The sequence below is a fragment of the Oncorhynchus keta genome, unplaced genomic scaffold (assembly GCF_023373465.1).
Source record: "Oncorhynchus keta strain PuntledgeMale-10-30-2019 unplaced genomic scaffold, Oket_V2 Un_contig_12739_pilon_pilon, whole genome shotgun sequence".
Taxonomy (NCBI): domain Eukaryota; kingdom Metazoa; phylum Chordata; class Actinopteri; order Salmoniformes; family Salmonidae; genus Oncorhynchus; species Oncorhynchus keta.
This window is the reverse complement of record NW_026277973.1, coordinates 55001-67500: the sequence shown is the minus strand read 5'-3', so window position 1 is coordinate 67500 and position 12500 is coordinate 55001. Positions and strand designations below refer to the sequence as shown.

Below are 12500 nucleotides of genomic sequence, written 5' to 3'. Positions count from 1 at the left end.
AACTTCAACTGTATGTTTACATTGCCAAAGCAAGTGAAATAGATAATAAACAATAAAAAACAGTAAACATTACACTCACAAAAGCTCTAAAGGAATAGAGACATTTCAAATGTCATAGTATGTCTATATTGTAACGGTTTTCCTTCTCTTCTGACGAGGAGCATGAAGGATCGGACCAATGTGCAGCGTGGTCAGTGTTCATGTTATTTATTAGGAACAGAAACACTAAACAAAATAACAAAGAGAGTGAAATGAAAACGAAACATTCCTGTAAGGTGCAGCAACACAAAACAGGAAACAACTACCCACAACCCATAGTGGGAAAACAGGCTGCCTAAGTATGGTTCTCAATCAGAGACAACCATTGACAGCTGCCTCTGATTGGGAACCATACCAGGCCAAAAGCAGAAATACAAAACATAGAACAAAAACATAGAATGCCCACCCCAACTCACGCCCTGACCAAACTAAAATATAGACATAAAAAAGGAACTAAGGTCAGGGCGTGACATATATACAGTGTTGTAACGATGTGCAAATAGTTAAAGTACAAACAGGAAAATAAATACACATACATATTAAGGGAAAATAAATAAACATAAATATAGGTTGTATTTACGATGGTGTTTGTTCTTCACTGGTTGCCCTTTTCTTGCGGAAACAGGTCACAAATCTCGCTGCTGTGATTGCACACTGTGGTATTTCACCCAATAGATATAGGAGTTTTTCAAATTTGGATTTGTTTTTCAAATTCTTTGTGGGTCTGTGTAACCCGAAGGGAAATATGTGTCTTTAATATGGTCAGACATTTGGCAGGAGGTTAGGAAGTGCAGCTCAGTTTGCACCTAATTTTGTTGGCAGTGTGCAAATCGCCTGTCTTCTCTTGAGAGCCATGTCTTCCTATGGCGTCCTCTCTCAATAGCAAGGCTATGCTCACTGAGTCTGTACATAGTCAAAGCTTTCCTTAAGTTTGGGTCAGTGACAGTGATCAAGTATTCTGCCACTGTGTACTCTCTGTTTAGGGACAAATAGATTTCTAATTTGCTCTGTTTCTTTCCAATGTGTAAAGTAATTATGTTTTTGTTTTCTCATGATTTGGTTGGGTCTAATTGTGTTGCTGTCCTGGGGCTCTGTGGGGTCTGTTTGTGTTTGGGAACAGAGCCCCAGGACCAGCTTGATTAGTGGACTCTTCTCCAGGTTCATCTCTCTGTAGGTGATGGCTTTGTTATGGAAGGTTTGGGAATAGCTCCATTTTAGGTGGTTGTAGAATTTAACGTCTCTTTTCTGGATTTTGATAATTAGTGGGTATCGGCCTAATTCTGCTCTGCATGCATTATTTGGTGTTTTACGTTGTTCACAGAGGATATTTGTGCAGAATTCTGCACGCAGAGTTTCAATTTGGTATTTATCCCATTTTGCAAGTTCTTGGTTGGTGAGCAGACCTCAGACCTCACAACCATAAAGGGCAATGGGTTCTATAGCTGATTCAACTATTTTTTGCCAGATCTAATTGATGTGTCAAATTTTATGTTCCAATTGATGGCGTAGAAGGCCCTTCTTGCCTTGTCTCTCAGATCGTTGTTACCTGTGGTGCTGATGTTTAGGCCAAGGTAGGTATAGTTTTTGTGTGCTCTAGGGCAATGGTGTCTAGATGGAATTTGTATTTGTGTTCCTGACAACTGGACCTTTTTGGAACACCATTATTTTTGTCTTACTGAAATTTACTGTCAGGGCCCAGGTCTGTGCAGAAGATCTAGGTGCTGCTGTAGGCCCTCCTTGGTTGGGGACAGATCTAGGTGCTGCTGTAGGCCCTCCTTGGTTGGGGATAGAAGCACCAGATCATCAGCAAACAGTAGACATTTGACTTCAGATTCTAGTAGGGTGAGGTTGGATGCTGCAGACTGTTCTAGTGCCCTCGCCAATTAAATTATATACACGTTGAAGAGGGTGGGGCTCAAGCTGCATACCTATCTCACCACACGACCCTGTGGAAAGAAGTGTGTTTTTTTTGGACAATTTTAACCTCACACTTGTTATGTTTATACATGGATTTTATAATGTTGTATGTTTTCTCCCCAACACAGCTTTCCATCCATTTGTATAGCAGACCCTCGTGCCAAATTGAGTCAAAAGCCTTTTTGAAATCAACAAATCATGAGAAGACTTTGCCTTTGTTTTGATTTGTTTATTTGTCAATTAGGGTGTGTAGGTTGACTACGTGGTCTGTCGTACGGTCATTTGTTAAAAAGACAATTTGATATTTGCTCAGTATATTGTTTTCACTGAGGAAATGTACAAGTCTGCTGTTAATGATAATGCAGAGGATTTTCCCGAGGTTGCTGTTGACACAAATCCTACTGTAGTTATTGGGGTCAAATTTGTCTCAACTTTTGTGGATTGGGGTGATCAGTCCTTGATTCCAAATATTGTGGAAGATGTCGTAGCTGAGGATGATGTTAAAGAGTTTAGCCAATTGTAATTTGTTGTCTGTATATTTTATCATTTCATTTAGGATACCATCAACACCACAGGGTTTTTAGGTTGGAGGGTTTGAATTTTGTGCTGTCTGTCTCTGTCTCTGTCTCTGTCTCTGTCTCTGTCTCTGTCTCTCTCTCTCTCTCTCTCTGTCTCTGTCTGTCTGTCTCTGTCTGTCTGTCTGTCTGTCTGTCTGTCTGTCTGTCTGTCTGTCTGTCTGTCTGTCTGTCTGTCTGTCTGTCTGTCTGTCTGTCTGTCTGTCTGTCTGTGGTCCAGGGTCCTGAGGCTGTAGCAGCGGCTCTAGCTGGTTGTAAGATCCTGAAAGAGATGTCTGGCCTGGAGTCAGAGGCAGAGTCAGCACGTAGCATGAAGGAGGCCAAGTATGAGCAGTTTGCTCTGGGTGAGAGACACGAGGAGCGTGTAGGCACATGCACCACACATACACACACACACACACACACACACACACACACACACACACACACACACACACACACACACACACACACACACACACACACACACACACACACACACACACACACACACACACACACACACACACACACGCAGCGTCACACTCTGCGATGACATAATGCTCTGGGATCACAAACCATCACTTAGTTGAAATATACCACGAAGACAAAGATGTTCCCTGAAAGTATCTATTTCCTAGGAAATTCTCCAAGGGTTAAAATTCACAGTGAGATCATCACAAGATAAGAATCTATATAACAAACAGACAAAAGCCCAATTTGAATGGTGTGAAGTCTTGGTAAGTGTGTTGAGTCTGGTGTGTGTGTGTGTGTGTGTGTGTGTGTGTGTGTGTGTGTGTGTGTGTGTGTGTTGCCAGATCTGTTTGGGGAGTGCTACTCTAACAGTGAAGACAGGGCCTATGCTCTTCTGGTGAGAAGGACCCGCTGCTGGAATCAATCCACCGTCCTCAACCTGGCAACCGAGGCTGACGCCAAGTGCTTCTTCGCCCACAATGGAGTTCAGGTAGGCCACGGTAACACGTGCAGGCACACATAGACACACTGAAACAGACACGTGACCTCCTTACTTTTCATCTCTGTGTTCCATAAACAAATTATACATTAGATAGATGTGACTGTGTACACAGAGTCCTCTTGGTGTGTCACTGTGTACACAGACAATGTTCACAGAGTCCTCTTGGTGTGTGACTGTGTACACAGACCAATGTTCAGAGTCCTCTTGGTGTGTGACTGTGTACACAGACAATGTACACAGAGTCCTCTTGGTGTGTGACTGTGTACACAGACAATGTTCACAGAGTCCTCTTGGTGTGTGACTGTGTACACAGACAATGTTCACAGAGTCCTCTTGGTGTGTGACTGTGTACACAGACAATGTACACAGAGTCCTCTTGGTGTGTGACTGTGTACACAGACAATGTTCACAGAGTCCTCTTGGTGTGTGACTGTGTACACAGACAATGTTCACAGAGTCCTCTTGGTGTGTGACTGTGTACACAGACACAGAGTCCTCTTGGTGTGTTTGTGGGCACAGATGTGCACAGAGTCTGCTGGTTTCAGTGTTGATAGGTGTGTACACAGACAATGTGCCATCTGCTGGTTTGACTGTTGACACTGTGCCCACTGCTGGTTTCAGAGTTCTTAGGTGTGTGACTGTGCCCTGACAGACAATGTTCACAGGTGTCCTCTTGGTGATGTGACTGCTGGTTTCAGTGTTGATTGGTGTGTGACTGTTACACAGTGATGTGCACAGAGTCCTCTGGTTTCAGTGTGACTGTGTGTGATGTCCCTCTGCTGGTGTGTGACTGTGTTGACTCCTTATGGGGTGACTGTGCCCACAGCTGGTTTCAGTGTTGATAGGTGTGTTTTACTGTGCTGACAATGTTCACCCTCTTGGTGTGTGACTGGTGTGTTTTATTCACAGATGTCCCTCTTGGTTTCAGTGTGACTGTGTGTGTTTTATGGGCTGATGTCCCTCTTGGTGTGTGATGGTGTGTTTATGGGCTGATGTGCCTCTCTGTGGTTTCAGACAATGTTCACAGAGTCCTTTTGGTGTGTGACTTGGTTTTTCCAGCTGGTTTCAGTGTTGAGTCCTCTTTATGTGCTGATGTGCCATCTGACTGGTTTTCAGTGTTGATAGGTGTGTTTTATGGGGTGATGTGCCCTCTGCTGGTTTCAGTGTTGATAGGTGTGTTTTGGGGTGATGTGTACACAGACAATTTCAGTGTTCTTGGTGTGTTTTGTGGGCTGTGTGCCCTCTGCTGGTTTCAGTGTTGACAGAGTGTTTATGGGTGTGATGTGTACTCTGCTGGTTTCATGAGGTGTGTTTTATGGGGTGATGTGCCCTCTGCTGGTTTCACTGTTGATAGGTGTGTTTATGGGGTGATGTGCCCTCTGCTGGTTTCAGTGTTGATAGGTGTGTTTTATGGGCTGATGTGCCCTCTGCTGGTTTCAGTGTTGATAGGTGTGTTTTATGGGGTGATGTGCCCTCTGATGGTTTCAGTGTTGATAGGTGTGTTTTATGGGCTGATGTGCCCTCTGCTGGTTTCAGTGTTGATAGGTGTGTTTTATGGGGTGATGTGCCCTCTGCTGGTTTCAGTGTTGATAGGTGTGTTTTATGGGCTGATGTGCCCTCTGATGGTTTCAGTGTTGATAGGTGTGTTTTATGGGGTGATGTGCCCTCTGCTGGTTTCAGTGTTGATAGGTGTGTTTTATGGGGTGATGTGCCCTCTGCTGGTTTCAGTGTTTATAGGTGTGTTTTATGGGGTGATGTGCCCTCTGCTGGTTTCAGTGTTGATAGGTGTGTTTTATGGGCTGATGTGTCCTCTGATGGTTTCAGTGTTGATAGGTGTGTTTTATGGGGTGATGTGCCCTCTGCTGGTTTCAGTGTTGATAGGTGTGTTTTATGGGGTGATGTGCCCTCTGCTGGTTTCAGTGTTGATAGGTGTGTTTTATGGGGTGATGTGCCCTCTGATGGTTTCAGTGTTGATAGGTGTGTTTTATGGGGTGATGTGCCCTCTGATGGTTTCAGTGTTGATAGGTGTGTTTTATGGGGTGATGTGCCCTCTGCTGGTTTCAGTGTTGATAGGTGTGTTTTATGGGGTGATGTGCCCTCTGCTGGTTTCAGTGTTGATAGGTGTGTTTTATGGGGTGATGTGCCCTCTGATGGTTTCAGTGTTGATAGGTGTGTTTTATGGGGTGATGTGCCCTCTGCTGGTTTCAGTGTTGATAGGTGTGTTTTATGGGGTGATGTGCCCTCTGATGGTTTCAGTGTTGATAGGTGTGTTTTATGATGGTTTCAGTGTTGATAGGTGTGTTTTATGATGGTTTCAGTGTTGATAGGTGTGTTTTATGATGGTTTCAGTGTTGATAGGTGTGTTTTATGGGCTGATGTGCCCTCTGATGGTTTCAGTGTTGATAGGTGGGTTTTATGGGGTGATGTGCCCTCTGATGGTTTCAGTGTTGATAGGTGTGTTTTATGGGGTGATGTGCCCTCTGCTGGTTTCAGTGTTGATAGGTGTGTTTTATGGGGTGATGTGCCCTCTGATGGTTTCAGTGTTGATAGGTGTGTTTTATGGGGTGATGTGCCCTCTGATGGTTTCAGTGTTAATAGGTGTGTTTTATGGGGTGATGTGCCCTCTGATGGTTTCAGTGTTGATAGTGTTGATAGGTGTGTTTTATGGGGTGATGTGCCCTCTGCTGGTTTCAGTGTTGGTGATGTGCCCTCTGCTGGTTTCAGTGTTGATAGGTGTGTTTTATGGGGTGATGTGCCCTCTGCTGGTTTCAGTGTTGATAGGTGTGTTTTATGGGGTGATGTGCCCTCTGATGGTTTCAGTGTTGATAGGTGTGTTTTATGGGGTGATGTGCCCTCTGCTGGTTTCAGTGTTGATAGGTGTGTTTTATGGGTGATGTGCCCTCTGCTGGTTTTGTTGATAGGTGGGTTTATGGGGTGATGTGCCCTCTGCTGGTTTCAGTGTTGATAGGTGTGTTTTATGGGGTGATGTGCCCTCTGCTGGTTTCAGTGTTGATAGGTGTGGGCTGATGTGCCCTCTGCTGGTTTCAGTGTTGATAGGTGTGTTTTATGGGGTGATGTGCCCTCTGCTGGTTTCAGTGTTGATAGGTGTGTTTTATGGGCTGATGTGCCCTCTGCTGGTTTCAGTGTTGATAGGTGTGTTTTATGGGGTGATGTGCCCTCTGCTGGTTTCAGTGTTGATAGGTGTGTTTTATGGCGTGATGTGCCCTCTGATGGTTTCAGTGTTGATAGGTGTGTTTTATGGGGTGATGTGCCCTCTGCTGGTTTCAGTGTTGATAGGTGTGTTTTATGGGGTGATGTGCCCTCTGATGGTTTCAGTGTTAATAGGTGTGTTTTATGGGGTGATGTGCTCTCTGATGGTTTCAGTGTTGATAGGTGTGTTTTATAAGCTGATGTGCCCTCTGCTGGTTTCAGTGTTGATAGGTGTGTTTTATGGGGTGATGTGCCCTCTGCTGGTTTCAGTGTTGATAGGTGTGTTTTATGGGGTGATGTGCCCTCTGATGGTTTCAGTGTTGATAGGTGTGTTTTATGGGGTGATGTGCCCTCTGCTGGTTTCAGTGTTGATAGGTGTGTTTTATGGGCTGATGTGCCCTCTGCTGGTTTCAGTGTTGATAGGTGTGTTTTATGGGGTGATGTGCCCTCTGATGTTTTCAGTGTTGATAGGTGTGTTTTATGGGGTGATGTGCCATCTGCTGGTTTCAGTGTTGATAGGTGTGTTTTATGGGGTGATGTGCCCTCTGATGGTTTCAGTGTTGATAGGTGTGTTTTATGGGGTGATGTGCCCTCTGATGGTTTCAGTGTTGATAGGTGTGTTTTATGGGGTGATGTGCCCTCTGATGGTTTCAGTGTTGATAGGTGTGTTTTATGGGGTGATGTGCCCTCTGCTGGTTTCAGTGTTGATAGGTGTGTTTTATGGGGTGATGTGCCCTCTGCTGGTTTCAGTGTTGATAGGTGTGTTTTATGGGGTGATGTGCCCTCTGCTGGTTTCAGTGTTGATAGGTGTGTTTTATGGGGTGATGTGCCCTCTGATGGTTTCAGTGTTGATAGGTGTGTTTTATGGGGTGATGTGCCCTCTGCTGGTTTCAGTGTTGATAGGTGTGTTTTATGGGGTGATGTGCCCTCTGCTGGTTTCAGTGTTGATAGGTGGGTTTTATGGGGTGATGTGCCCTCTGCTGGTTTCAGTGTTGATAGGTGTGTTTTATGGGGTGATGTGCCCTCTGCTGGTTTCAGTGTTGATAGGTGTGTTTTATGGGCTGATGTGCCCTCTGCTGGTTTCAGTGTTGATAGGTGTGTTTTATGGGGTGATGTGCCCTCTGCTGGTTTCAGTGTTGATAGGTGTGTTTTATGGGCTGATGTGCCCTCTGCTGGTTTCAGTGTTGATAGGTGTGTTTTATGGGGTGATGTGCCCTCTGCTGGTTTCAGTGTTGATAGGTGTGTTTTATGGGGTGATGTGCCCTCTGATGGTTTCAGTGTTGATAGGTGTGTTTTATGGGGTGATGTGCCCTCTGCTGGTTTCAGTGTTGATAGGTGTGTTTTATGGGGTGATGTGCCCTCTGATGGTTTCAGTGTTAATAGGTGTGTTTTATGGGGTGATGTGCTCTCTGATGGTTTCAGTGTTGATAGGTGTGTTTTATAAGCTGATGTGCCCTCTGCTGGTTTCAGTGTTGATAGGTGTGTTTTATGGGGTGATGTGCCCTCTGCTGGTTTCAGTGTTGATAGGTGTGTTTTATGGGGTGATGTGCCCTCTGCTGGTTTCAGTGTTGATAGGTGGGTTTTATGGGGTGATGTGCCCTCTGATGGTTTCAGTGTTGATAGGTGTGTTTTATGGGGTGATGTGCCCTCTGCTGGTTTCAGTGTTGATAGGTGTGTTTTATGGGCTGATGTGCCCTCTGCTGGTTTCAGTGTTGATAGGTGTGTTTTATGGGGTGATGTGCCCTCTGATGTTTTCAGTGTTGATAGGTGTGTTTTATGGGGTGATGTGCCCTCTGATGGTTTCAGTGTTGATAGGTGTGTTTTATGGGGTGATGTGCCCTCTGCTGGTTTCAGTGTTGATAGGTGTGTTTTATGGGGTGATGTGCCCTCTGATGGTTTCTGTGTTGATAGGTGTGTTTTATGGGGTGATGTGCCCTCTGCTGGTTTCAGTGTTGATAGGTGTGTTTTATGGGGTGATGTGTCCTCTGCTGGTTTCAGTGTTGATAGGTGTGTTTTATGGGCTGATGTGCCCTCTGATGGTTTCAGTGTTGATAGGTGTGTTTTATGGGGTGATGTGCCCTCTGATGGTTTCAGTGTTGATAGGTGTGTTTTATGGGGTGATGTGCCCTCTGCTGGTTTCAGTGTTGATAGGTGTGTTTTATGGGCTGATGTGCCCTCTGCTGGTTTCAGTGTTGATAGGTGTGTTTTATGGGGTGATGTGCCCTCTGATGGTTTCAGTGTTGATAGGTGTGTTTTATGGGGTGATGTGCCCTCTGATGGTTTCAGTGTTGATAGGTGTGTTTTATGGGGTGATGTGCCCTCTGATGGTTTCAGTGTTGATAGGTGTGTTTTATGGGGTGATGTGCCCTCTGATGGTTTCAGTGTTGATAGGTGTGTTTTATGGGGTGATGTGCCCTCTGATGGTTTCAGTGTTGATAGGTGTGTTTTATGGGGTGATGTGCCCTCTGATGGTTTCAGTGTTGATAGGTGTGTTTTATGGGGTGATGTGCCCTCTGCTGGTTTCAGTGTTGATAGGTGTGTTTTATGGGGTGATGTGCCCTCTGCTGGTTTCAGTGTTGATAGGTGTGTTTTATGGGGTGATGTGCCCGCTGCTGGTTTCAGTGTTGATAGGTGTGTTTTATGGGGTGATGTGCCCTCTGATGGTTTCAGTGTTGATAGGTGTGTTTTATGATGGTTTCAGTGTTGATAGGTGTGTTTTATGATGGTTTCAGTGTTGATAGGTGTGTTTTATGGGGTGATGTGCCCTCTGCTGGTTTCAGTGTTGATAGGTGTGTTTTATGGGGTGATGTGCCCTCTGCTGGTTTCAGTGTTGATAGGTGTGTTTTATGGGCTGATGTGCCCTCTGCTGGTTTCAGTGTTGATAGGTGTGTTTTATGGGCTGATGTGCCATCTGATGGTTTCTGTGTGTTCTACACTTTTACAGTAGTAAAAGTGTAGTAAAACAATTCACAACATCCTCTTAGATTACGGCTGAACTACCTCTTTTAACCTCCCCAAGAGACTAAACTGTACTCGCCTCACTTGAAAAAAATATATATGTTAAACATGCAATACAATTAGTATGACCTATGTAATATAATTAGTATGACCTATGTAATACAATTAGTATGACCTATGTAATACAATTAGTATGACCTATGTAATACAATTAGTATGACCTATGTAATACAATTAGTATGACCTATGTAATACAATTAGTATGATCTAATTAATACAATTAGTATGACCTATGTAATACAATTAGTATGATCTAATTAATACAATTAGTATGACCTATGCAATACAATTAGTATGATCTATGTAATACAATTAGTATGACCTATGTAATACAATTAGTATGACCTATGTAATACAATTAGTATGACCTATGTAATACAATTAGTATGACCTATGTAATACAATTAGTATGACCTATGTAATATAATTAGTATGACCTATGTAATACAATTAGTATGACCTATGTAATACAATTAGTATGACCTATGTAATATAATTAGTATGGCCTATGTAATATAATTAGTATGACCTATGTAATACAATTAGTATGACCTATGTAATATAATTAGTATGACCTATGTAATACAATTAGTATGGCCTATGTAATATAATTAGTATGACCTATGTAATACAATTAGTATGACCTATGTAATACAATTAGTATGACCTATGCAATACAATTAGTATGGCCTATGTAATATAATTAGTATGGCCTATGTAATATAATTAGTATGACCTATGTAATATAATTAGTATGACCTATGTAATACAATTAGTATGACCTATGTAATATAATTAGTATGGCCTATGTAATATAATTAGTATGACCTATGTAATATAATTAGTATGACCTATGTAATATAATTAGTATGGCCTATGTAATATAATTAGTATGACCTATGTAATATAATTAGTATGGCCTATGTAATATAATTAGTATGGCCTATGTAATATAATTAGTATGGCCTATGTAATATAATTAGTATGACCTATGTAATATAATTAGTATGGCCTATGTAATATAATTAGTATGGCCTATGTAATATAATTAGTATGGCCTATGTAATATAATTAGTATGACCTATGTAATATAATTAGTATGACCTATGTAATATAATTAGTATGGCCTATGTAATATAATTAGTATGGCCTATGTAATATAATTAGTATGGCCTATGTAATATAATTAGTATGACCTATGTAATATAATTAGTATGACCTATGTAATATAATTAGTATGGCCTATGTAATATAATTAGTATGACCTATGTGTAATGAGTTTCCTCCTCTTCTTCCGAAGAGGAGAGGCGAAACGGATCAGAGGACCAATACGCGGCGTGGTAATTTTCCATGGTACTTTTTAATGCTTTAAGGTACATGAACAAACTAACAAAACAAGAAATGTGAAAACTCAAATTACAGTCCTATCTGGTGCACACACAGAGACAGGAAACAATCACCCACAAACACACAGTGAAACCCAGGCCACCTAAGTATGATTCTCAATCAGAGACAACTAATGACACCTGCCTCTGATTGAGAACCATACTAGGCCGAAACATAGAAATTCCCAAAACCTAGACAAACAAACATAGACTGCCCACCCAACTCACGCCCCTGACCATACTAACTAAACACAAAACACAGAAAATAAAGGTCAGAACGTGACAGTACCCCCAAAGGTGCGGACTCCGGCCGCAAAACCTTGACCTATAGGGGAGGGTCTGGGTGGGCGTCTGTCCGCGGTGGCGGTTCTGGCGCGGGGACGCGGACCCCACTTCACCCTTGTCTTTGTCCGCCTTATTTTCCGCCTCCGTGGCTTTCTCACCATGGCAACCCCTCTCAATGACCCCACTGGACAGAGGGGCAGCTCGGGACAGAGGGGCAGAAGCTCTGGACAGAGGGTCAGGGGCTCTGGCGCCTCTGGGCTGAGGGGCTCTGGCGCCTGGGCTGAGGGGCTCTGGCGCCTCTGGGCTGAGGGGCTCTGGCGCCTCTGGGCTGAGGGCTCTGGCGCCTCTGGGCTGAGGGGCTCTGGCGCCTCTGGGCTGAGGGGCTCTGGCGCCTCTGGGCTGAGGGGCTCCGGCAGCGGCGCCGGATGGGCGGGACGCTCCGGCAGCGCGCGCGGACAGGCGGGAGCACCTGCAGAGAGGAGACAGAGAGACAGCCTGGTGCGTGGAGCTGCTACAGGAGGCAGCGGCGCCGGACAGGCGGGACGCTCCAGCAGCGGTGCCGGACAGGCGGGAGGCTCCGGCAGCGGCGCCCGGACAGGCGGGAGGCTCCGGCAGTGGCGCCGGACAGGCGGGAGGCTCCGGCAGTGGCGCCCGGACAGGCGGGAGGCTCCGGCAGCGGCGCCGGACAGGCGGGAGGCTCCGGACAGGCGGGAGGCTCCGGCAGCGGCGCCGGACAGGCGGGACGCTCCGGCAGCGGCGCCCGGACAGGCGGGAGCACCTGCAGAGAGGAGACAGAGAGACAGCCTGGTGCGTGGAGCTGCTACAGGAGGCAGCGGCGCCGGACAGGCGGGACGCTCCAGCAGCGGCGCCGGACAGGCGGGACGCTCCGGCAGCGGCGCCAGACAGGCGGGACGCTCCGGCAGCGGCGCCAGACAGGCGGGACGCTCCGGCAGCGGCGCCGGACAGGCGGGAGGCTCCGGCAGCAGCGCCGGACAGGCGGGAGGCTCCGGCAGTGGCGCCGGACAGGCGGGAGGCTCCGGCAGCGGCGCCGGACAGGCGGGAGGCTCCGGCAGCGGCGCCGGACAGGCGGGAGGCTCCGGCAGCGGCGCCGGACAG

General features: G+C 45.6%; 1 protein-coding gene across 1 annotated transcript in view; it reads left to right on the top strand.

The window, feature by feature from the left end:
- LOC127918012 (transient receptor potential cation channel subfamily M member 5-like) overlaps positions 1-12500 on the top strand; it is a 60614-nt gene that overhangs the window by 26580 nt on the left and 21534 nt on the right. Inside the window, 2 exon segments of the mRNA XM_052501223.1 lie at positions 2752-2875; positions 3329-3474. Coding sequence (XP_052357183.1) covers positions 2752-2875; positions 3329-3474 — 270 coding nt within the window.